The sequence below is a fragment of the Mesoplodon mirus genome (assembly GCF_964341445.2).
Source record: "Mesoplodon mirus genome assembly, chromosome: 3".
In the NCBI taxonomy this organism is placed as follows: Eukaryota; Metazoa; Chordata; class Mammalia; order Artiodactyla; family Ziphiidae; genus Mesoplodon; species Mesoplodon mirus.
The window spans coordinates 70,067,808-70,091,929 of record NC_138978.1 but is presented as its reverse complement, the minus strand read 5'-3'; the positions used below and the strand labels follow the sequence as shown (position 1 = coordinate 70,091,929).

The 24,122-nt window shown below is 37.8% G+C and overlaps 1 protein-coding gene across 2 annotated transcripts in view; it reads right to left on the bottom strand.

Moving 5' to 3' along the window:
- Positions 1 to 24,122, bottom strand: part of ST6GALNAC3 (ST6 N-acetylgalactosaminide alpha-2,6-sialyltransferase 3) — a 581,164-nt gene that overhangs the window by 216,788 nt on the left and 340,254 nt on the right. For both annotated transcript variants that reach the window (XM_082612775.1, XM_082612776.1), the window contains exon 3: positions 9,596 to 10,005. In XM_082612775.1, coding sequence (XP_082468901.1) covers positions 9,596 to 10,005 — 410 coding nt within the window. The remainder of the gene's footprint in view (positions 1 to 9,595; positions 10,006 to 24,122) is intronic.

Sequence of the window (24,122 nt, the reverse complement as noted above, 5' to 3'; positions counted from 1 at the left end):
TCTGTGCCTCTTGGCTGGCGCTCGGGCTAGCACATCTTCCAGTTTTTGCTTTTGCCCCTCCCTCTCGCTGTACTGCATTTGTTGAGGCAGTTTGCCTGCCTTGTGTCCCAACAGAGGGGACTCTCAGAGAGTTTCTAAATTCTCAGGGGGGAGGCTTTCCTCTTTCCACTCTAGGAAATACTAAGGGTTTGTAAACCTAAGGGATGTGAGACAATTTAATCCCTAAAATCGATCACACAGCAGCACAAGAAACTTTCAAAATGGCCAAAGCTAAAACAGCGAAATCTGGGCTGCACTTAAAACCCACACCAGATGACAAAACCGACTCCAACACAAGGCTGTGAGAAACAACACATCACTGATTTCTTTTTGTCTCTGTAGGACTGAGTGGGAATGGATGGAGCATGCAGGCAATGATTAGCTATGTAGCCATCTTGATATTTACCAATCAGTTTCCCATTTTGACAGTGTCTTCTGAAACTAACTTTTGTGTACCCTGTTTCCTAAATGAACCTTAAAAGTAACTCTTTCCCTTCACATCCTCTGCACCTGAAGCAGTAACGTCTTGAAATATTGATCTATTTGCTGCTAGCTTTCATTAATTTCATCCATCCCTGAAGGCAGAGCCACATTTGTGCCCGCTAATGAAGACCTATTTAGGGGAGCTCAGGGCCCTTTATCAGCCCTGAATTAGCTTTGCAGTTTTAATGGGATTATTACTTAATTAAATAATGTGCCTGCATTTGCCAATGTATTTCTAAAGTGGGATGCAAGCTGCAACTGCCTACACACCCATAGGTAAGCAGAACACCTCACACAGGCTTTGTTGCTTCTCCAAGAGAGTAACATCCGTTTTACATCTGTACATGGCCAGGCACATAATCACATTCTGCAAATGTTGAATGCAGTACCATGTGCCACTGTCAGCCCTACAGCACCTCTAGGGTATTTCAGTCTTAAAATGTATTAATGCAAATGTGGAAATGTCAGCAAGCTAGTATTATGTATGCACACCAATCATTCAAAGGGGGAAAAGAGATCCATTTTGGTCCAGATTATTTTGACTACAAGACCTTTAATTACAAAGGTTTCTGGTTTGTTGAAGGTAGCTGTTTCCCAGAAAAATATTTGGTAAGTAAAAATATAAAGGGGACCACTCCCCAAATGACCTAGAATTCCAAAGAAAACTAAGCCCCAGAAGATGAACAGAGAAAGGGCAAGCAGTCTCTCTCTCTGTTCTCTCAGCCTTTCCCAGAAGGTCACCGTTTCTAACTGACATGCCAAATAATTTTAGTCAGTAACTGATAAGAAAGCAAATTAAATTTCATTTGGTTTGAAAAAGTATTCCAATATGCATATGAGTTGATCTAAACTCATTCTAAGAAATTTAACAGGGTACATGTTCTTTTATTACTTCATGTTTTCTCAATAAGGAATCCCTTATGATAAAAATAAAACCACTGGAAAAATGAAAAGATGCCCGCCTTGAATGGAGGAGGGGCTAGTATTTTTTAAAAATGATTTTGACAATTTGAAGAATCAAGTTGAGAAGCAAATTTTTCTTTGAAGAACTTAATTTAATTACTTTCCTATCATGAATCACTCTAACTACTAGGAACAATATATATATATATATATACATTTTTTTTTTTTTTCAGCACGCGGGCCTTTCATTGTTGTGGCCTCTCCTGCTGCGGAGCACAGGCTCCGCACGTGCAGGCCCAGCGGCCACGGCCCACGGGCCCAGCCACTCTGCGGCACGTGGGATCCTCCCGGACTGGGGCACGAACCTGCGTCCCCTACATCGGCAGGCAGACTCTCAACCACTGCGCCACCAGGGAAGCCTGGAAAAATATTTTTTTAATTTTATAAATTATACATCATAATGGTGACATAACTTCTCCATTAAAAACCTGATGACGTCAACAGATGAATGGATAAAGAAGATGTGGCACATATATACAATGGAATATTACCCAGCCATAAAAAGGAAGGAAACTGAGTTATTCGTAGTGAGGTGGATGGACCTAGAGTCTGTCATACAGAGTGAACAAGTCAGAAAGAGAAAAACAAATACCGTATGCTAACACATATATATGGAATCTAAAAAAAAAAAAAAAAAAAAGGTCATGAAGAACCTAGGGGCAAGATGGGAATAAAGATGCAGACCTACTAGAGAATGGACTTGAGGATACGGGGAGGGAGAAGGGGAAGCTGGGACAAAGTGAGAGAGTGGCATGGACATATATACACTACCAAATGTAAAATAGATAGCTAGTGGGAAGCAGCCGCATAGCACAGGGAGATCAGCTTGGTGCTTTGTCACCACCTAGAGGTGTGGGATCGGGAGGGTGGGAGGGAGGGAGATGCAAGAGAGAAGAGATATGGGGACATATGTATATGTATATCTGATTCACTTTGTTATAAAGCAGAAACGAGCACAACATTGTAAAGCAATTATACTCCAATAAAGATGTTAAAAAAAAAACCTGATGACGAAAATTAGCAGTTGCCTCCAGGAACTGCAGGCAAATCAACCAAAATAGTTTACACAAAAGTCAAATTATATGGACAATGCTTTTTCTTCACCCCTTCATGCCTGCAGTGATGTATACCACTTAACTTCCTCCTATTTACTTAGGAGAAAAATATTTAAAACATTTATTAGGATATAACCAACACACACTTTGTGAGCATGTACCTACACGGATGCTTGCATAAAACATTTTCTTTGATGCAAAATAATCTTAAAATGTTCACAGTAATCATATTTTGGTTGTGCTGTTATTTTTATTCTAAAAGCATTGTGTGTATGCTGTGGGATAAAGCAGATGAGTATTTACATTGGTGTCTCTAGGACCTGTGATTGTCAGCATGGCAGAAAGAAGAACAGATGTAAGATAGATGAGGTAAGCTAAAAACCTGGTAGACCTGAATTTGTATTGGAAGTTTCAGTTTGAACTCAAAAAAATTTTATCTTTAAACAATATATACAGCATATGTTGTTTATATACTAGCTCTGTCCAATGAAAAGACCACGAAACAAAGACCAATCCAGTAGTAATGAGCATGTGTAGTGCCAAGATTATGCTCTCTTCAATACTAAAAAAGACGAAAGTTCTTTGGAAAAAAAAGTCTGAACCCACGTTTGCATCAGGATATGCACAAGAAGAGCCTGAAACATCCTATAATACAAGGAAGCAAAGGAGATTTAAAAGACTTTGTTTTACAAGACTACTAAAGACATGTCAAAAGGACTCAAAATCCAGTCTGAAGAGGTTCCCACAGCTCAAAATAGGACAGTTAAGCATAAGAACATAACTGGAATGAATTAAAATATTTCAAATATGTTTAAGTACATAAGTCAATATGTAAATACTGAAAATAATAAATCTACTTGTAACTTTTGGAGAATGATAGGGCATGAATGCCTTAAAACTAAAAAAGAGGGGATTGGTTCAAGATGGCAGAGTAGAAGGACATGCTCTCACTCCCTCTTGCGAGAACACTGAAATCACAACTAACTGCTGAACAATCATCAACAGGAAGACACTGGAACTCACCAAAAAAGATACCCCACATCCAAAGACAAAGGAGAGGCCACAATGAGAAGGTAGAAGGTGCACAATCACAATAAAATCAAATCCCATAACTGCTGGGTGGGTGACTCACAAACTGGAGAACACTTATGCCACAGAAGTCCACCTACTGGAGTGAAGGTTCTGAGCCCCATGTCAGGTCTCTGAACAGTGGGTCCAGCAATAGGAGAAGGAATTCCTAGAGAATCAGACTTTGAAGGCTAGTGGGATTTGATTGCAGGACTTTGACAGAACTGGGGGAAACAGACTCCACTCTTGGAGGGCACACACAAAGCAGTGTGCACATCGGGACCCAGGAGAAGGAGCAGTGACCCCATAGAGACTGAACCAAATCTACCTGCTAGTGTTGGAGGGTCTCCTCCAACACTAGGGTCACAAATCAAGGCTCACAAATCAAGGCTCAGTAAATAGAAATAGAAAATATGAACAGACCAATCACAAGTAACGAAATTGAAACTGTGATTAAAAGTCTTCCAACAAACAAAAGTCCAGGCCCAGATGGCTTCACAGGTGAATTCTATCAAACATTTAGAGAAGAGCTAACACTCCAAACTCATCCTATGAGGCCACCATCACCCTGATACCAAAACCAGACAAAGATACTATAAAGAAAAGAAAATTACAGACTAATATCACTGAGGATTATAGATGCAAAAATCCTCAACAAAATACTAGCAAACAGAATCCAACAGCACAATAAAAGGATCATACACCGTGATCAAATGGGATTTATCCCAGCGATGCAAGGATTCTTCAATAAACGCAAATCAATCAATGTGATACACCATATTAACAAACTGAAGAAGAAAAACCATATGATTATATCAATAGATGCAGAAAAACCTTTTGACAAAATTCAACACGCATTTATGATAAAAATTCTCCAGAAAATGGGCATAGAGGGAACCTACCTCAACATAATAAAGGCTATATAAAACAAACCCACAGCAAACATCATTCTCAATGGTGAAAAACTGAAAGCATTTCCTCTAAAATCAGGAAAAAGACAAGGATGTCCACTCTCACCACTATTATTCAACATACTTTTGGAAGTCCTAGCCATGGCAACCAGAGAAGAAAAAGAAATAAAAGGAATACAAATTGGAAAAGAAGAAGTAAAACTGTCACTGTTTGCATATGACATGATACTATACATAGAGAATCCTAAAGATGCCACCAGAAAACTACTAGAGCTAATCAACGAATCTGATAAAGTTGCAGGATACAAAATTAATGCACAGAAGTCTCTTGCATTCCTATACACTAATGATGAAAGCTCTGAAAGTGAAATTAAGGAAACACTCCCACTTACCACTGCAACAAAAAGAATAAAATACCTAGGAATAAACCTACCTAGGGAGACAAAAGACCTGTATGCAGAAAACTATAAGACACTGATGAAAGAAATTAAAGATGATACAAACAGATGGAGAGATATACCATGTTCTTGGATTGGAAGAATCAACATTGGGAAAATGACTATACTACCCAAAGCAATCTACAGATTCAATGCAATCACTATCAAACTACCAATGGCATTTTCTACAGAACTAGAACAAAAAATCTTAAAATTTGTATGGAGACACAAAAGACCCCAAACAGCCAAAGAAGTCTGGAGGGGAAAAAACGGACCTGGAGGAATCAGACTCCCTGACTTCAGACTATACTACAAAGCTACAGTAATCAAGACAGTATGGTACTGGCACAAAAACAGAGATATAGATCAATGGAACAAGATAGAAAGCCCAGAGATAAACCCACGCACCTATGGTCAACTAATCTATGACTAAGGAGGCAAGGATATACAATGGAGAAATGACAGTCTCTTCAATAAGTGATGCTGGGAAAACTGGACAGCTACACATAAAAGAATGAAATCAGAACACTCCCTAACACCAGACACAAAAATAAACTCAAAATGGATTAGAGACCTAAATGTAAGACCAGACACTATAAATCTCTTAGAGGAAACCATAGGAAGAACACTTTTTGACATAAATCACAGCAAGGTCTTTTTTGATACACCTCCTAGAGTAATGGAAATAAAAACAAAAATAAACAAATGGGACCTAATGAAACTGAAAAGCTTTTGCACAGCAAAGGAAACCATAAACAAGATGAAAAGAGAACCCTCAAAATGGGAGAAAATATTTGCACACAAATCAACGGACAAAGGATTAATCTCCAAAATATATAAACAGTTCATGCAGCTCAGTATTAAAAAAACAAACAACCCAATTCAAAAATGGGCAGAAGCCCTAAATAGACATTTCTCCAAAGAAGACAGCACATTGAAAGCTTCTCAACATCACTAATTATTAGAGAAATGCAAATCAAAACTACAATGAGGTATCACCTCACACTAGTCAGAATGGGCATCATCAGAAAATCTACAAACAACAAATGCTGGAGAGGGTGTGGAGAAAAGGGAACCCTCTTGCACTATTGGTGGGAATGTAAATTGATACAGCCACTATGCAGAATAGTATGGAGGCTCCTTAAAAAATTAAAAATAGAACTACCCTATGACCCAGCAATCCCACTACTGGGCATATACCCAGAGTAAACAATAATTCGAAAAGACACATGCACCCCAATATTCATTGCAGCAGTATTTACAATAGCCAGGTCATGGAAGCAACCTACATGCCCATCGACAGATAAATGAATAAAGAAGATGTGGTACATATATACAATGGAATATTACTCAGCCATAAAAAAGAACGAAGTTGGGTCATTTGTAGAGACGTGGATGCATCTAGAGACTGTCATACAGAGTGAAGTAAGTCAGAAAGAGAAAAGCAAATGTCGTATATTAACGCATGTATGTAGAATCTAGAAAAATGGTAAAGATGAACCGGTTTGCAGAGCAGAAATTGAGACACAGATGTAGAGAACAAACATATGGACACAAAGGGGGGAAAGCGGCAGGGGGTGGGGGTGGTGTGATGAATTGGGAGGTTGGGATTGACATATTTACACTGAAGTGTATAAAATGGATGACTAATAAGAACCTGCTGTATAAAAAATAAATTAAATAAATTTCAAGAAAAAAAAACTAATAAGGAGAAAGAATTGGTACTATCTTCTACCTCATGGTCACCAAATGGTTAATGAGACCAAGTTTCTCTTTATAAGGTATATCAGTTAATAAATGAAAAAGAAATGACGAAATATCACCATTCTGTAATCTCTAATGAACTATTCGATCTAGACAATGATCATTAATGAATGCTAACATAAAGAGACAGAAAACTAGATGGTCTTCATGCTGATAGAAGTATCACCTAATAGTCTTGATAATTTTTTTAAAAAAATTAGACCCGAATCCAATAAATCCTCAATATAGAGATACCAAAGTCGAAGTACCATGGGGGTGTAATCAGCACAATCTGGATTGTGGACAAATGACTAGGTTTTTTTCAATAATAAAGGGAGAGAGTGGGAGCGAAGAAGCCATGTGTTAAGAGAAATATAGGAGACATATCAATTATTTGTAAAGCCCTTATGCTAATCTTGATTTGAACATGCACAGACCTTAACACTAATCCCGATTCAATTAACTGTTAAAAATTTTAATGAGATCATTGGAGAAATTTGAAAACAGACTAAATATATATTGTTATTACGAAAGTATGCTGATTTTTCTGTAGGACAATGGCATTGTGTTTATTTTTAAGAATCTTTATCTTTTAGAGATACATGCTGAAATATTTATGAATAAAATAATATGATGTCTGGCATTTGCTTCAAAATAATCCTTGGGGAGGGAGAAAGTGTACAGGGATATAGATAGAACAAGATTGCCTATGAGTTAATAATTATTCAATCTGAGCTGTGGTATACAACAGTTCATTACAGCATTAGTTTCCCTATAAGTCTGACATTTTCCTTCATAAAAAGCTAAAAAATATCCTTCTTTGAAATCTGGCAATGAACATCAGGTCACTATGGGAAATCTTTAACAATAAAATCCACACAGCTAAATTTAGGGTACAGATTTAAATCATTGTGGAGATTGCTACCCTTGAGGTCGTTTTGGTTGACCTTTTGTCAACCAACCAGATTTTACCAAAACCATCTGTTCTGCTCATTTCTAGCATAGTTGTCTTCTTTGGTCTGGTTGTAGTATTCAGTGAAGCACCAGACGGGATTAGACTTGGGGAAGAAAACAGCAAGAAAGCATCATAAAATCATCTTGACTTGTTTTTTCTACTATTATTTTGGTAACTCTACCAATTGAATGATACCTGCAAATTAATTTTACCAAGTGTCCTTTTCCCCACTATACAAACAGCTTTCCTCATCACAGCCAGTAGGAAAATGAATCTCCCAAAGCTATTCTCTTCCAGTGCTTGTTGTACAATCCACACATCTGTGACAGTGCTGTCTCACTGAAAGCTCACAGCAAAGCCAGCATGATATAAACACATGGGGACAGACAGCATGCTGAGCTCTTCTCTGATACCACAGAATTATTCTAGGGCTTATAGTTATGACTAGGGCATACCCCGAGGGCTAAGTGTTACTAATGAAAAACCAAATATACCTAATTAACTGCACTGCTCTGGGCTAGTGAGAGACCAGAAATTTCCAAAGCCACTTGAGAATGGTCGTATTTATATAGAATGGTGCTACATGTGAGAGTATTTCTTTGAAGCACATACCTACTCCTTTAACCCCTAGTGCCTGTCTCTTTGGACTGTTTATGCTATACTGATTCAAATCTTAACACTGGGATTCTTCTTGCTAACACTAAAGTGGAAGGGGTCACTATCATGGCTATTTGTCTTGCATTTCATTAGAAGCTATGCATTTTTGGTTCTCAGAAGTAGAAAACACTAAATTCCACCTACATTATCAGTAGGAGAGTTGAGCCAGATAAGATTTTGAAATAGTTATCAGCATTTAAATTATAACCAGAGACATCAGAAACTCCCCTTCTCAAACACACACTGCAATATAGTTGAAAGTTTAAATTTGATAATAAGGAAGAATAAAAGACTGATATTTTGAGGAAATCAGAATGTTAATACTGGAATTATAGTCAATGCTCAATTTATCCATAGTATTACACAAAAGAGCAAAATTCACAGTAATTCAAACTTTCAGCAATCAGTTTCAATATTTTCCTTCAGCAGTTCTTGATTAGAACTAGATATATGAACTAAGGTAAACTGATTTATAATTCTACTTCTCTCTCACATACTGGTTACCTTTCTAAAGAGGAAGAAAAAGTGGTGAGAAATAGTTACACGGGAGAAGAGGAGGAGGAAGAGGAAGCAGGGGGAGGAAGCAGGAAAAGTAAGGAGTAGGAGAAGAATAAGATAGGCAGGCCTCGGGAAAGGTGGTTTACAGAATGCTGCAGGAAACGGGATGTAATGAAAAAAATGCAAATTGGTTTTTAGATCATTGAGTGAACGGTATGTATATCTCATTTCACTTCAAGAATCCACTGCTAATGATTTTAAGGAATGCATAATTTCAACATGGTATTCTGCTTAACATGTTAAATGCTAAGTTATGGTGTTCACGATCATAGGACCTATTTGCAGGCAAGAAGCTATGCAACCTTATTAGAGAATCAATAGCTTGTTCTGTTTTGTGCTCTCAGTAAATTTTTGCCACAGCTTCCAAAGGAGTTTAGGTCCTAAAGTTCTCTCACATTTCTATTTTAAAACAGAAATGTGTAGACTTCTTTCGGCTAAAATCCAATTTATTCAATAGCAAATTGAGCTAAATAAGAAGAAATCTAAAGATATCTTGGGGAAGCAGCCAGTGTTTTTTTGGAGCCTCAAGCCAATCAAAAGGGAGAGAACAGAAGGTGGGGTAGGTGGAATAAATGGGGCCTAGCTGCTGGCTCATCAAGTAATCATAATAGTCAAAAACATATAACAATCAGTTTGAAAAGTTACTCTGTTCATTTGATAGCTGGCAAAAGAACTCAGCAAAGATTTAGCATAAAAGACAATAAGGCTGCTTCTCAGAGGACTCACCTGTCTTTCCCAGTTTCCTTCTTGAACACTCCATCACAGTAACTCATGCGCTTCTCTGTGGTCACATAAATCTGGGCATTGGGATAGATGTCAACAGTCTTTTTCAACATGTTGTAAACAATGCCATTGCCGTCTTTCCTCATATTGCGGAAGGGGCCCCAAATAACATAAATAGTAGCATTTGCTTCCTTGAAAAAATAATCAGGGTTTTTCAGCAAAAGAGGAACGCTGGTATGGGATACAACTCGAATCATTGTCATGCGGCCAACATCTTCTTCATAGCCCTTGGTGGGGGCATTGTTCATTCTCCAAATGCAGGAAGACTGATCTATCTCGTTCCCCACCTTCTGGCCAACCATCTGACCTGAGTTTGACACTATGGCACAAAGGTTACAGTCCAGTTGCAAAGGCTGAAAAACAAAAAGAGAAACAGGGTGAGGGAAGAAATGTGTAAATTAGTAAGTTCCATCTATCCAAACAAATTCCTCTGGGAAAACAGAAAATCCAGATATTGTCATAACTGCTGAGTGTGGGAATACCTCTGAAATATATTTATACCAAACCAACAGTAGTTGTGTTGCACTTTAATTTATTATTTAATTATGCCTGTCTACTAGACGGTAAACTCAGTAACGACAGAATCAATGTCTGTCTTCTTCATTTTAACCCCACTCCCCAGAAGTCCCTGGAATACTATAGTAGCTCAATATATAGCGGTTAAGTCAGGAAATGAAAGCAATTTAATTTAGATAATTAAGATAATTTTATTAATTAAGATAATTTATTAGGACCCTGAACTTAATATTAGGGAAGAAATGGACTTTTCTGATTCATCTAGAATTACTGATTTAGTTGAAAAGAGAAAAGCAATCCAGAAGAAACATATCAACATACCAACAGGTTCAATCTAGGTGGGCAAATTGAGTAGCAAAGAGACTCAGAAAAGTCACCAGGATAATTATCACACAACTGTCAATGGTAGGGACTCAAAGTAGTTATTTGACTAACTATTAACTACTATGTACTATGTTCTAGGGGTTGGGGATTCAGCAGTGAAAACTTTAAACAAATATCCCTGCCCTCACAGAGCTTACACTCAAGTGAGGGAAGAAAGGCAACAGACAAATCTGCACAGTATATGTTAGATGCAGGTAAGTGTTAAATAGGGAAAATTAAAGCAAGGAAGGAGGTAAGGATGTATCTATGAGAATGTATGTGTGTGTGTTGGTGGATTGACCAGAAAAGGTCTCAGGAAAAAATTATATTTGAGGAAAAACTTGAATGAAGTAAAAGGGCTGACCATGGGATTTTGCAAAAAAAAAAAGCATTCCTGCAAAGCAAAAGCAAAAGTCACTGCAAATACCCCAGGGTAGGAGAGGAACAATAGGGAGGGCAATGTGGTCTGGCAGAGCATTGAGAATAGCAAGTGAGTACTGGGGCAAGAGAGGTGGCAGGGGAGCCATCACTTAGGGCCTTTTACTTAAGAGCCACTGAGGGTTCTGGGCAGGGGAATGACTGATCCAACTCACATTGTAACAGCTTTGGCTGCTGTGTGGAAAACTGACACAAGGAAGGCAGGGGTAGAAACTGTGAGAACAGGATGCTGCCATAATCCCAGCAAGAGAGGATGATGGCTTGGACCAGGTTGGGCAGAAGAGGAGGTGGTAAGAAGCTGGTCACATGCTGGATTATTTTCTGAAGGTAGAGCTTGCTGGGTTGACCAGTAGATGGAAGGTGAGATCTGAGAGAGAGAAAGGAGTCAAGGATAACTTCAGAATTTTAGCCTAAGAAATTGGAAGCCTGCAGCTGCCTTTAACTGAGAAGGAGAAGGCTTCAGGAGAAACAGACCGAGGGAGGAAGCAGGAGCTCATTTCCAGACCTGTTAGATTTAAGGTGACTTGAACACAGACTCCTGCAGCAAATGTTATAACAAACCTACTCAAGCAGCTTTTATTTATCTTCCTGATTATTAAAGTAATATGGGCTTGTTGTGGAAAACTTGAAAAATATAAAAAGAATTAAAACTCTCCATATTTCCACCACTCAACAGCTGCTACAATACCATTTATACAATTTGGCCGCCTTGATTTTTCAATTAATTTCACATCATTAAACTTTCCCATGTTAGTAAATAGTCCTTAGAGATATTTTTAACGCCTGCATAATATTCCATTGTATGGATGTACCATAATGTACCTATCTGCCTCTTTCTGGGCATTAGCTATTATCTGATTTTTTTAATCACATAAAAATTGCTTTGATGAGCATCCTTATGCTTCCCATTGTATTCTGGATGCCAACAGTTATTACATGATTTAACTTTACTTCTTTGATTTCATTTTTATGGTACACTGTAAAATACACTAGAATCAAGGGCATTTATTTGAGATGTCAAATTAAGAATTTCAAAATAACTTTACTTATGCAGCCCACAAAGGTCCATTTGTGAAGTGCCTTAAAACTCTGCTATGAAAGGGACTGTCCATCACTCCTGCTACAGTAAGATTTCTGAACTAAGGTGGACAGCAGGTGATCCAGGCACCAGGTTAGAATAGGTCTGCTCAAAGTGGGTGAGTATATTAGAGCACTTGGAAATGGGGTTCTCTAGGTTGGTGCCATAGTGAAAACTTCACCAGTGGGCAAATGGAGGCACAAGGGGATGCCTCTGAGAATCAGGCATTGACCTAAGCCCCTTCCTCATGCACCCAGGAGCCCACAGTCTTTGGGGATGATAAGGAAGAACACGATGTTATTCCTGCCAGGCGATTTGCAGCTGGGCCTGACATCCATTACACTTAGCTGAGTCCTCCAAACTCACTTAGAGTCACACAAATCAATGCCTGATTTAAATTGTGTGGGTCACATGGCACATTCCAACTTATCACCAAGATGCATATGGTACAGGGGGGTTAGGTTCCATTTATTGTTCCAAGAAGTTGCTTCACTATATAATAAAAACATTTTGAGGATAGGGCCTCCACACATTAAAAAAGAATCAAAAAGAAAAAAGAAAGATATAAAGAAAAAGCCTTGGATGTGTTCTAATCTACAACATGTAGCAATCTGCATTGGATTTCCAAGTCGTTAAAGTGAATCAGCTGGTTCTGCTGTAACAAAGCTTAATTTAACTAATAAAAATCAGTGTACTGGTTTCACTTGACAATTGTGACCTCTGAGAGTGATCAATTAAGACATCACAATCTGTTTCATGACAACATATCAGGATGTTGCAGCTGTGCAGTTTATGAGGTCAGCAGCTGACTAACAACTTGAGGGCAAACACTGGGAATAACAGCCTCTTGTCTATGTGACAAACATGTAATTGGGCAGGGTGCTACGAATGTAATGACTTTGGGGATAGGTGGTGATCTTTAAAGTGTCCCTTTCTTTTATACTATTCGCTTGGCCATATTGTCACCACGGCCAGAGTGGTAAGAAACTTCTGCATGTCATATACTTCTTGTTCTCAGACCTGCCTAGCTGTCTGATTTCCTGAATGAGGTGCCAGGAGACATGGCTGCATGGAGTGACTGTTCTATTTACCACTTGGTTGCAGGAACCATCTTTACAGTATGATAGGAGTGCAGGGCTAGATGAATGAAACAATCCTAATCATAATCAGAAGCTTCAGGTAACAGCAAGAGCTTGTTAAAGCGCAAGGGACTCATTTATATGTTTGAAGGCATCTTCAAACTACAGTAAGCCATGATAAAAAGAAAGACGCACCTGGGCATGAATGGATGGTTTGACCCAAGAGCTGCTCTTATCTGGTTATCTCAGTTCCTTTTATTAGCTTTATCACTGCATCTTGTGATCTCAACTTTCTTTGTTAAAACATCCTGCTGTTTCTTGAGCTCATTTATGTTATTTGATTTGAGGCCCTTGCTTGAAAATTTATTCCATATGTGTCCACTAGCTCAGTTCTGCCTCAGTAAGCAGTTTCTTTGTAGATTGAGGCCCTGGATTTTCCGAGACCTTTGGAAAGATTTATCTGGCTCCACTTTATCAAGCCTCATCTTAACTTTCAATTCTCCTTTTCAGTTGACTTGTCCCTATTTTTTGTTTTTCTTTATTAAAAACAAACTTGACCTCTTTGTCTTTTCTTCTTGTACACTCAAAACATCAAGCCAAACGCTTTGCTTGGGCTTGGGCTGTGTCTATAAACTGAGATCACCACAAATATACAGCCGATCCTGTCTAGGCAACTGTGTCACTGTTAAGAGAAAGCTCACAAATGTCAAACGCTTTCTTTTTTTTTTTTTTTTTTTTGCGGTAGGCAGGCCTCTCACTGTTGTGGCCTCTCCCGCTGCGGAGCACAGGCTCCGGACGCACAGGCCCAGCGGCCATGGCTCACGGGCCCAGCCGCTCCACGGCATGTGGGATCTTCCCGGACCGGGGCACGAACCCACGTCCCCTGCATCGGAAGGCGGACTCTCAACCACTGCGCCACCAGGGAAGCCCTCAAACGCTTTCTTTTATTTGACATCTGAGACACTGATTTTTTTTTTTTAGTTGTAACATCATTATATAGGCATACCTTGTTTTTACTGTGCTTCGTTTTATTGCGCTTCATAGATACTGCGTTTTTCACAAATTGAAGGTGTGCAGCAACACACGTTGTCATATGATGGTTAGAGTATTTTAGCAATAAAGTATTTTTTAAATTAAGGCATGTACTTGTTTAGACATACGGCTATTGCACACTTAATAGACTATAGTATAGTGTAAACATAACTTTTACATGCCCTGGGAAACAAAACAATTCGTGTGACTTTACTGCAATATTCACTTTATTGCAGTGGTCTGGTACTGAACCTGCAATATCTCCAAGGTTTGCCTTATTTGATTTGGGTATTTTCTCCCTCTGCAAAATAATACTGGCTCTATACCTGCATATCTGGAAATCAGCTTGGGGAACAGTCAGCTTGGGGAAAGTTAAGTATTTGGTGACATCTAGTAAACAATCAAGTAATTTTTACCTAGTACCTATTCTGTGCAAGGCTCTGTTAAGGGTGAAATAATTTTAGAATTCTAATCAGTGTGAGCTTTAACCTCAGTACACAGCCTTGAAGTAGGTGGGGAAGTTTTATGATCAACTAGGGTCAATTCATATACTATTTTAAAGGTCTAAGGGATTGCCTTGAAAAACAAGTCCTTTCTCTGCTAAAACAAATCTTGACATTTGCCTCCTTATAAGAAAAAGGACTTGATTCCTGTCTGGGATGCAGGGAGAGAATGAGAGAGGGAAGAAGCAGTGTGAGGGAGATATATAAGTATGGTGTATTATATTTATTGATATTAACATGATTGAATACATACTATGGGCCAGTCATCCTGCCCAGCACTTTATTACATTATTCCATTCAGTTCTCCTAATAAATTCTTCGAAAGTTAGTTTTTATTTCCCATGATTGAGTTGAGGAAATTGAGACAAACATGATGTCCAGTGGGTACTAGATGTCTTTCAGGTTAAAAAGAGAGCACATATTATCTTTCATGAAATGCACTCACAGCACTATTAAGAAGTGGGGGATATTAAAGAAATATTTACTATTAATTTGCACTATTCCTAATATACATATAGGCAAACACCTCAAATCTCACCCAGTATCATATTAAAATTATTTATATTAAATTATAAATTAATGTTTTTAACCATGCTGGCGGCCAAGAATTTCAACAAAACAGGACAAAGTTCTTAGCTGATGAAAGTCTCCTCAGGAGTGTTACAGTTTGCATGGGGGTAGAATTAACCTCTCCTTTCTGACAATGGCATTATGATGGCAGAAGAAATTATGTGGACATTTTTTTCTTAATATTTCAGTTTGAAATACGACTGAAATTTTAGTCTAAGATAAACTAATCATGACCAGTTTTACTGGCTTTAAAATGGTCCTCCACATCTTTTCACTCAATTTGCTTTTCAAACTTCTTTTCATAGCAGCAGTGAATTGTGTTTCTTTCTGAAGCACTAAATGATTACAGTCCATGTTCGAGAAAACAAAAGGCCATGGCGGATGTTGTTATAAGCTGGTCTCCGTGGCTAAAGAGAATACCTCCCCGTGTCGGAAAGCCTCCTTGAGGCAAATGCACTCTAGAAGCCCCCAGGGGCTGCTTTCAAGTCCTTGGGAAGCAAAGTCAGCTCGAGACGCCAAGCCCTCCTCTAACTCTTTGAGTCGCTCCCCTCTCCATATGAAGAAGGCATGAAGGTTCTAGGACACTGGCTGCCTGGGATACTATGCTCATCCTGTAGGTCATTTTACAGGCATGCTGATTTTTATTTTTATCTTACCAGAAGCATGAGCATTTAGAACAGAAATGGATTCTCGTTTGCATAAACATTGAAGAACGTAAGCGCCAGAAATCCTTGATACTATGGAGGTAAGGAGGAAGACATGGCTCTTCTCATCTCTTTTTAAGAGTCTGTGGTATTTTAATAATTAGCTTTATTTTCCTGTGTGTAAATATTATTTAGGTGGACTCTAGGAACCAATTTACCATGACATGCCCAACTGATCCTTGCCTGGTTGGAAAAAAAAAGAATGACCAAAACTAACAGGTCATTCACTCTGATCGGCAAGTTTCACCTTTTGTTGAGTCACAGTCACTTTTCTCTTCAAACTAGGACACATATAGTTAAAGACTTCTTTCTGTTTTTCTGCTCTAAATTTACACACACACACACACACACACACACACAGACGGTCACCCTCATCCAGCTAATGAGACAGCTCACCCTCCTGGCCACGGTCACCCTCATCCAGCTAATGAGACAGCTCACCCTCCTGGCCACTTTCTCCATCCTGCTTCCTACCAACCACTCTGGAAAATTCCCCTTCTCTCTTCTTTGGGTAAGAATCTGACAAACTGCCCTTTCCTTTTTGAATGATATATTGGGACAACTGCCAAGCACTTTACATTTTAATCAGTAAGAAGAATGAAATATTTAACCTTTACTTTTTTCTCCATGAATAAGCTTATAGACAATACAATAGATAATTAAAATCTGTGAATTAAAACTTGCAAAACAGTGTGGTTTCCCCAGCAAAGAGAAATGGCCAGGTACGAAAGGTCACCTGTCAACCAGTTCTAGTTATTAAATCTCTGCATTTATCACTGAGGTGGCTCTACAGAAAACGAAGGTCAAGACATTAAATTATGAAACAGTCAGGATTAGAAAAGGTCGCTAAAAATTCAAGTAAAATTTAACCAAACCTGCTAATTCTATACCCTACAAGTAAGCAGACACAGCCAGGGATGAAACACAACACTGGAGAGAGATAATCTATCTTCCTACTTTAGCCCCATATTGAAAATGAATTTCTATTTGATGTCTTGAAGTCTAAAATGAAACTTGCTCATCTCAAATAAAAGCAGGAGCTTCGATAAATATTTCAGAACGGAAATCATGTTTGAATCGAACCAGCTTAAATTATTAAGAACATTGTTTTATACTATTCTAAGGGTTGCTTTCACTTCAAGCATGAGAATGCAATTTAAAGTATCGGCAATGGGGCACCCCTGGCACCTTAAATGCTTTACAGGACAATTAGCAACTCACAACTCACTAATTTACTACTTTAATGTTGAAACAAATGAAATCTTTGCTTTTCATCATGCAATTTGAATAAATTTGAACAAAGCAGGTTGAACAAAGCTCTGGAGACACACTCTTCAGTTTGCTGTCATTTATTCCTCTACTCTTCCTGATGTCTTTAGAGTTTTCGTTTTAGAGGCTTCAACATGTATAATGACGCCATTGGGGAATAGACTTTGCCTTTATTCTCCTCGATGTTCTTTTGAGGTCTTTCAAGTGAAAGGTACAAAAAAGGCATTAACAATCTGGCATTGTTTTTATTGCTTGACAAAGAAAAAAATGTATTTTAATTTTTCCTGTGTTTCAGGAATGGTTAAGCAAGCTGTTTTCATCTACACTGAGTCACTTTCAGCAGACCTCTGTGAACAAAGAATTGTAAAGACTGTTCTAGAGAGAAATCAACACAGTTCAACAAGCCAGCCTGTATATGTACTTTTTTGCCCCTCCACAAGCTAGCTTCTTTCAGTTAATGCAGCTTTCAAAAGCAGTGTGTATAAATCATACACTGAGTAACAGCACATAAAAAGATAGATGTGATAACCCACAGTTTGGCTCTGACTCTGTGGATTTGGGATATGGCATTTACCTTGATTCCTACCTGGTGACATTATATCCAAGCATAAAACTTAATAGAGGGGCGCATAAAAATGTTAATGTCAGGAGATAATTCTAAAACCAGCACCATAAAACTATGTTTTTCCGTCACCGTAGATGATGTGTTCTCTTTATTTGGAACTTCCTTTAGAAAATGGATCTGTATAATCATGAAGGCATGCCAAAGGAAAGCAGTTTGCTTTCTCTGGACTGGAAGGCAAACAATGAGTCTTTTCAAACCAAAAAAGAGTTTTCACCTATAGACTGAGAAAATGGGAGTAATTCATATTTCACTATCACTATCAGATCATAACAAAATTTGACTGATTTTGAGGCCAACTTACCTCTGGATTATTTTCCTCTCCCTTCAGGAAGATGAGCTCAGGACTCAGTGCTAACATACTATCCAGGTGGATCACATAAAGAGAGTAAGAGAGAAAGCTGATTTATGCTATGGTATTAGTATCTCACATGTCACTCAACTAGGGACATGGTTCTCAACTAGCTGTGCATTACAATGACCAAAGGAGCTTTTAAAAACTTATAATGGGGCTTCCCTGGTGGCGCAGTGGTTGAAAGTCCGCCTGCCGATGCAGGGGACACGGGTTCCTGCTCCGGTCCGGGAAGGTCCCACATGCCGCAGAGCGGCTGGGCCCGTGAGCCATGGCTGCTGGGCCTGTGCGTCCGGAGCCTGTGCTCTGCAGCGGGAGAGGCCACAACGGTGAGAGGCCCACATACCGCAAAAAAAAAAAAAAAAAAAAATTATAATGGCTGACTTCACCCCAGACTATTTGAATCAGACAACTCTTGAGGATGGTGCCTGCATGTAAGTTTTTTTTTTTAAGTTTCACACATGATTCCAATGGGCATCTAGGTTTGAGAAATATTGTCCTAGAGGAATTAGCAATGGCAAATTAGACCATAATGCCTGATAAAAAAGGATGAAAAACAAAATGGTAAATTTGGATCCCTCACGCACTAGATGATAGTGTAGTAAATCCTTCCATTACCTCTCAAACACTGCTAGATTGGTGAGCGGCACTTAGAATTGAAATCAGTCCTAAAAGTCAGAGGTTATGAAGAACAAATGGGAAATATATTGGAGGTTTGTATGTAGTACCAAGCATGAGAACTTTATTTCCACAAACATATTGTTAATTATATAGCATTAGAGGTGTTCTTTATGTTCTGGTCAGAATTTGCTTTGGAAGCAAGGAAAATCATGTTACCTTACAAATGCTCTTAATTGTCATGTAGAATTTCTGCCAGCATATAAGGCTAGTGATAAATTGAACATTCGTTGACATTCATTCAATACAGTTTTTTTGGTGTTTTTCATCTTGTTTTATTTTCTAGGCTGGAGGATGCTTTAGGGGGTTTGTAGTTTGAGAGGGGGGTTGGTGAAGAGGGAGTAATTGCAAATACAAGAAAAGGAGCCACTAATGGAGTGAGAACCCAGGAAAGATAGGAGTCAATAATTTAAGGAATATTACTAGGTCATAAAAAGAATGAAATATTGTCATTTGCAGCAACGTCAATGGACCTAGAGATTATCATACTAAGTGAAGTAAGTCAGACAAAGACAAATATTACATGATATCACTAATATGTGTAATCTAAAAAATAATACAAATGAACATATTTACAAAACAGAAACAGACTCACAGATGTAGAAAACAAATTTATGATTACCAGAGGGGAAAAGGGTGGGGTAGGGCTAAATTAGGAGTATGGGATTAACAGATACATACCACTATATATGAAATAGATAAAAAACAAAGACCTACTGTATAGCACATGGAACTATAGTCAATATCTTGCAATAACCTATAATGGAAAAGAATCTGAAAATCCTTTTCAGAATTTTATATTTTAAATATAAGTGTATTTATATTTACTTCTTTTATATTCAGATATATGTATTCAGATATATATATCTGAATCACTTTTCTGTATACCTGAAACTAATTAATACATATTTTAAGTCAACTATAGTTCAATAATAAATAAATAAATAAATAAATAAAAGAAACTTAAGAGTACAGTTGGATGAATAGCCTTTGAAAAAGTAGAGACACCTCTTCCTCTGAGACAGGAAAAAAAAATTAAGACTGAGGAGAAACATGTGACCTTTCAAGATTGGAATACAACTAGAGTTTACTCCAGATTCCCTTATATTTCTATAAAGCAAGTAAGGGTTAATTATTGAGAGACTTAGAGGTAAGCTTAACAGACTTGGGAAGAGACATGAACTTTTGAGAAAGAGAATATTTTGAGCAAGAATCAAAAGGATTGCCAATTGTGCCACAGTTAGAATTTAGAAATTATAGACTTTTGATGAATATACTGTAAGGTTATGCATTCTTTCTCACACTGTTTAGGAGCACAGAGGCAACGATGAAGAAAGAGTTTAGCTAGAGCTTGATCCAGGGCTTGAGATTGAGGCAAGTGGTGTACTGAAAACTCAAAGTTGAGAAATAACTATGGGCACTAGTAACATGAATTCCAAGCTGAAAGTGGAAGGAAATGGTAGAAAAATGAGTAAATGGAAGAGATAAGGAAACAAAAATGTCTTAGTGGGGTTATGTTCCTTCATTGGAGACAGGGAGAGATATACATGTATTGTATATCCTAAGGGTATGCTTGTTTGGGGAATAAGGAGAAAAATGTGCCTTGCAGGCTTCAGGGAGGAAGCTGTAGTATAAGTCATTCCTTCCAATTTGGAAATGCAAAAACCAAAGAACAGAGGATATTCAAATTCATTATCATTAAAAAGTACCATGTTCTTGGATTGAAATAACTAATATTGTTAGATGACCATACTACCCAAGGCAATCTACAGATTCAATGCTATCCCTATTAAAATACCAATGGCATTTTTCACAGAACTAGAACAAAAAATTTTACAATTTGTATGGAAACACAAAAGACCCCAAATAGCCACAAGAATCTTGAGAAAGGAGAACAGAGCTGGAGGAATCATGCCCCTGACTTCAGAATATACCACAAAGCTACAGTCATCAAAACAGTATGGTACTGGCACAAAAACAGACACACAGGTCAATGGAACAGAATAAACAGCCCAGAAATAAATTCACACACTTATGGTCAATCTATAACAAAGGAGGTAAGAATATACAATGAAGAAAAGACAGTCTCTTCAATAAGTAGTGTTGGGAAAACTGAAAAGCTACAAGTAAAAGAATGAAATTAGAACATTTTCTAAAACCAGATACAAAAATAAACTCAAAATAGATTAAAGACCTAAATGTAAAACCAGAAACCATAAAACTCCTAGACGAAATCATAGGCAGAACACTCTTTGACATAAATTGTAGCAATATTTTTTTGGATCTATCTCCTAAAGCAAAGGAAATAAAAGCAAAAATTTTAAAAAATGGGACCTAATTAAACTTAAAAGCTTTTGCAGAGCAAAGGAAGCCATTGACAAAACAAAAAGACAACCTACTGAATGGGAAAAAATATTTGCAAATGACATAACTGATAAGAAGTTAATATATCCAACATAACATAAGCAGCTCATACAACTCAACATTAAAACAAAATCTGATTAAAAAATGGGCAGAAGACCTGAATAGATATATTTCCAAAGAGGAAATGCAGATGGCCAACAGGTACATAAAAATATGTTCAACATCACTTATCATCAGGGAAATGCAAATCAAAACCACAATGAGATATTACCTTACGTCTGTCAGAATGGCTATCATCAAAAGTCTACAAATAACAAATGCTGACGAGGATGTGGAGAAAAGGGATCTCTTGCACACTATTGGTGGGAATATAAATTGGTACAGCCACTATGGAAAACAGTATGGAAGTTTCTCAAAAAACTAAAACTAGAACTACCATATGACCCAGCAATTCCACTCCTGGGTATATATTTGAAAAAAACAAAAACTCTAATTCAAAAAGATACATGCACCCCAATGTTCATAGCAGCATTATTTACAATTGCCAAGGTATGGAAGCAACTTAAATGTCCATCAACAAATGAATGGATAAAGAAGCCGTGGTATATCATATATCCAATGGAATATTACTCAGCCATAAAACAGAATGAAATTTTTCCATTTGCAGCAACATGAATGGACTTGGAGGGCATTATGCTAAGTGAAATAAGTCAGACAGAGAAAGGCAAATATTGTATGATATCACTTACATGTGGGATCTAAAAAATATAACAAACTAGTGAATAAAACAAAAAAGAAGTAGACTCACAGATATAGGGAACAAACTAGTGGTTACCTGTGGGGAGAGGAAAGAGGGAGGGGCAACATAGGGGTAGGGGAAAAAAGGGTTATTATGGAATTATATGAAATCATGTATGTGAAACTGTTGAAAATTGTAAAACACTGTGGAATTTAAAGAATCATTCAATAGGAGAAAAAAAGAAAGTAAAGAAAGGAAGGAAGGAAGGAAGGAAGAGAAAGAAAGAAACCAGCATGAGAATATCTGCTTCAGTATGTTAACTTGCAAAATTCAGACCATCTTTCCATGTAAGATAACTAAAATAACCGGAAAAAATATAAAAACCATCTCTTTAAGACTATCCAAGACCTAACAAGATAGTGAGGAGTTGCCAGTCTGGAGAATTCTGGAACTCAGGGAGGTACACCAACACTAAGGACTATTTTTGCCCTGGAGGCATTTGTGGCTCTGGAATAATTAGCTAAGTTCTGTTTCTGGCAGGCTCCTGGGTCTAGGAGGACAGAGATCAGAATCCAGAGCCCAAAAAGGGTAAATCAGCATCCACTTTGGACTATGTGGAACCCTACATAAAGGACACCCTACATCAAGGACACAGGGCAAAAATTCCAGAATTAACCAAGCTCCCATAGCACCTGTTGCCATGGGCTCTCCTAATCTAAACCAGACAGTGCACCCCCCACCCCATATTAAGCAAAATAATCACCATGTAGTAACCTTGTAGCATCCTGACCAATCACCTAATGCCATCCTGCCAGCAGGAATTGTCTTTGTCTTGAGGCTATAAAAGTTGGCTACTAGCCCACAAAGGGGGCCGGCTCTCGCTGGTCTATCAGGAAGTTGGCCCACTGTATTTGAAGGGCCTCTCACTAACTCTGCTCTTTGTTCTTCATAAACTCACTCTTTTCTAAAATACTTCGTGTCTGGAAATTCTTCTTCCAACCTGTGTGCAGACATGACAGACTAGGACTCCTAAGATGTATCCTAAGAGTAAGTTTGAAATAAACCAGTCTTGCAAAAATCTATCATCTTCTTTCACGTCAATTGGTTGGCTCTGAAAACCTCAATTTTGGAAATTACATTATGTAGTCCTAAACATCTAAATGACCTTAGACACCTGGAAAAAGCAAAGAAACTCTTCCCTGGAGGAACATAATAGCACCCTAGGCCTCAAATTATTGCTACAAATACAATTTCAAATATATGAAAAGACAAAACACCATTAGAGAAAACCAATAGAAACAGTCCTATAGGAGCTCCACATAAGGAATTACAGGGCACAGACTAAAACAGCTATGTTCACTGTGTTCAAGGAGATAAAAGCCAAGTAAAAATGTTGGCAGGGAAATGAAAACTATAAAAAGTGATGGACTGTACATGAAAAAGAACCACTTAGAAGTTCTATAACTGATAAATATGATACATGAAATGAAGGATTCAATGAATGTATTTAACAGCAAATTAGCTGAACAAAGAGCAAACAAAGCTAAAGAGAATTAGTGAACTAGAAGACAGGAGCAGCTGTTCAGAATGAAACATGAGATTTAAAAAAAAAATAGGTTAAGAGACACAGAGAATACAATTTGAAGGCCTAACACAAATTTATTTGAAAGACCAGAGAAGAGGAGAGAGAGAATGGACAGAGGACAATGGCTGAGAATTCTCCAGAACTTATAAGAATCTACAAATTCAAAAGGCTCAGCTGATGACTCCCAGGCGAAATAAATAAAAATAAATCAACATCTAAACATATCATAGTGAAGCTTCATAAAAACAAAAAAAAGAGGAAATTTTAGAATTAAAATACCGTAAAATAGTGTATAATTTGAGAGGGAAAGTAAATGGAGTTCAAATATCTTAAAGTTCTTACATTGTCATGGGAAGAGGATAAATGTGCTAAGTAACATTATACTTTCATAAACTTAGGATGTCTGGTGTTATTCCTAGTGCAGTAGTTCTCATACTTTTTGGTCTCCGGTGTCATTTACTTAAAAATTATTGAGTATTCTAAGGATCTGTTGTTTATGTGAGCTGAATATGTATTAATATTTACCATATTAGAAATTGAAAATTTAAAAAATTTACATATCCATTTATTTAAAAAAA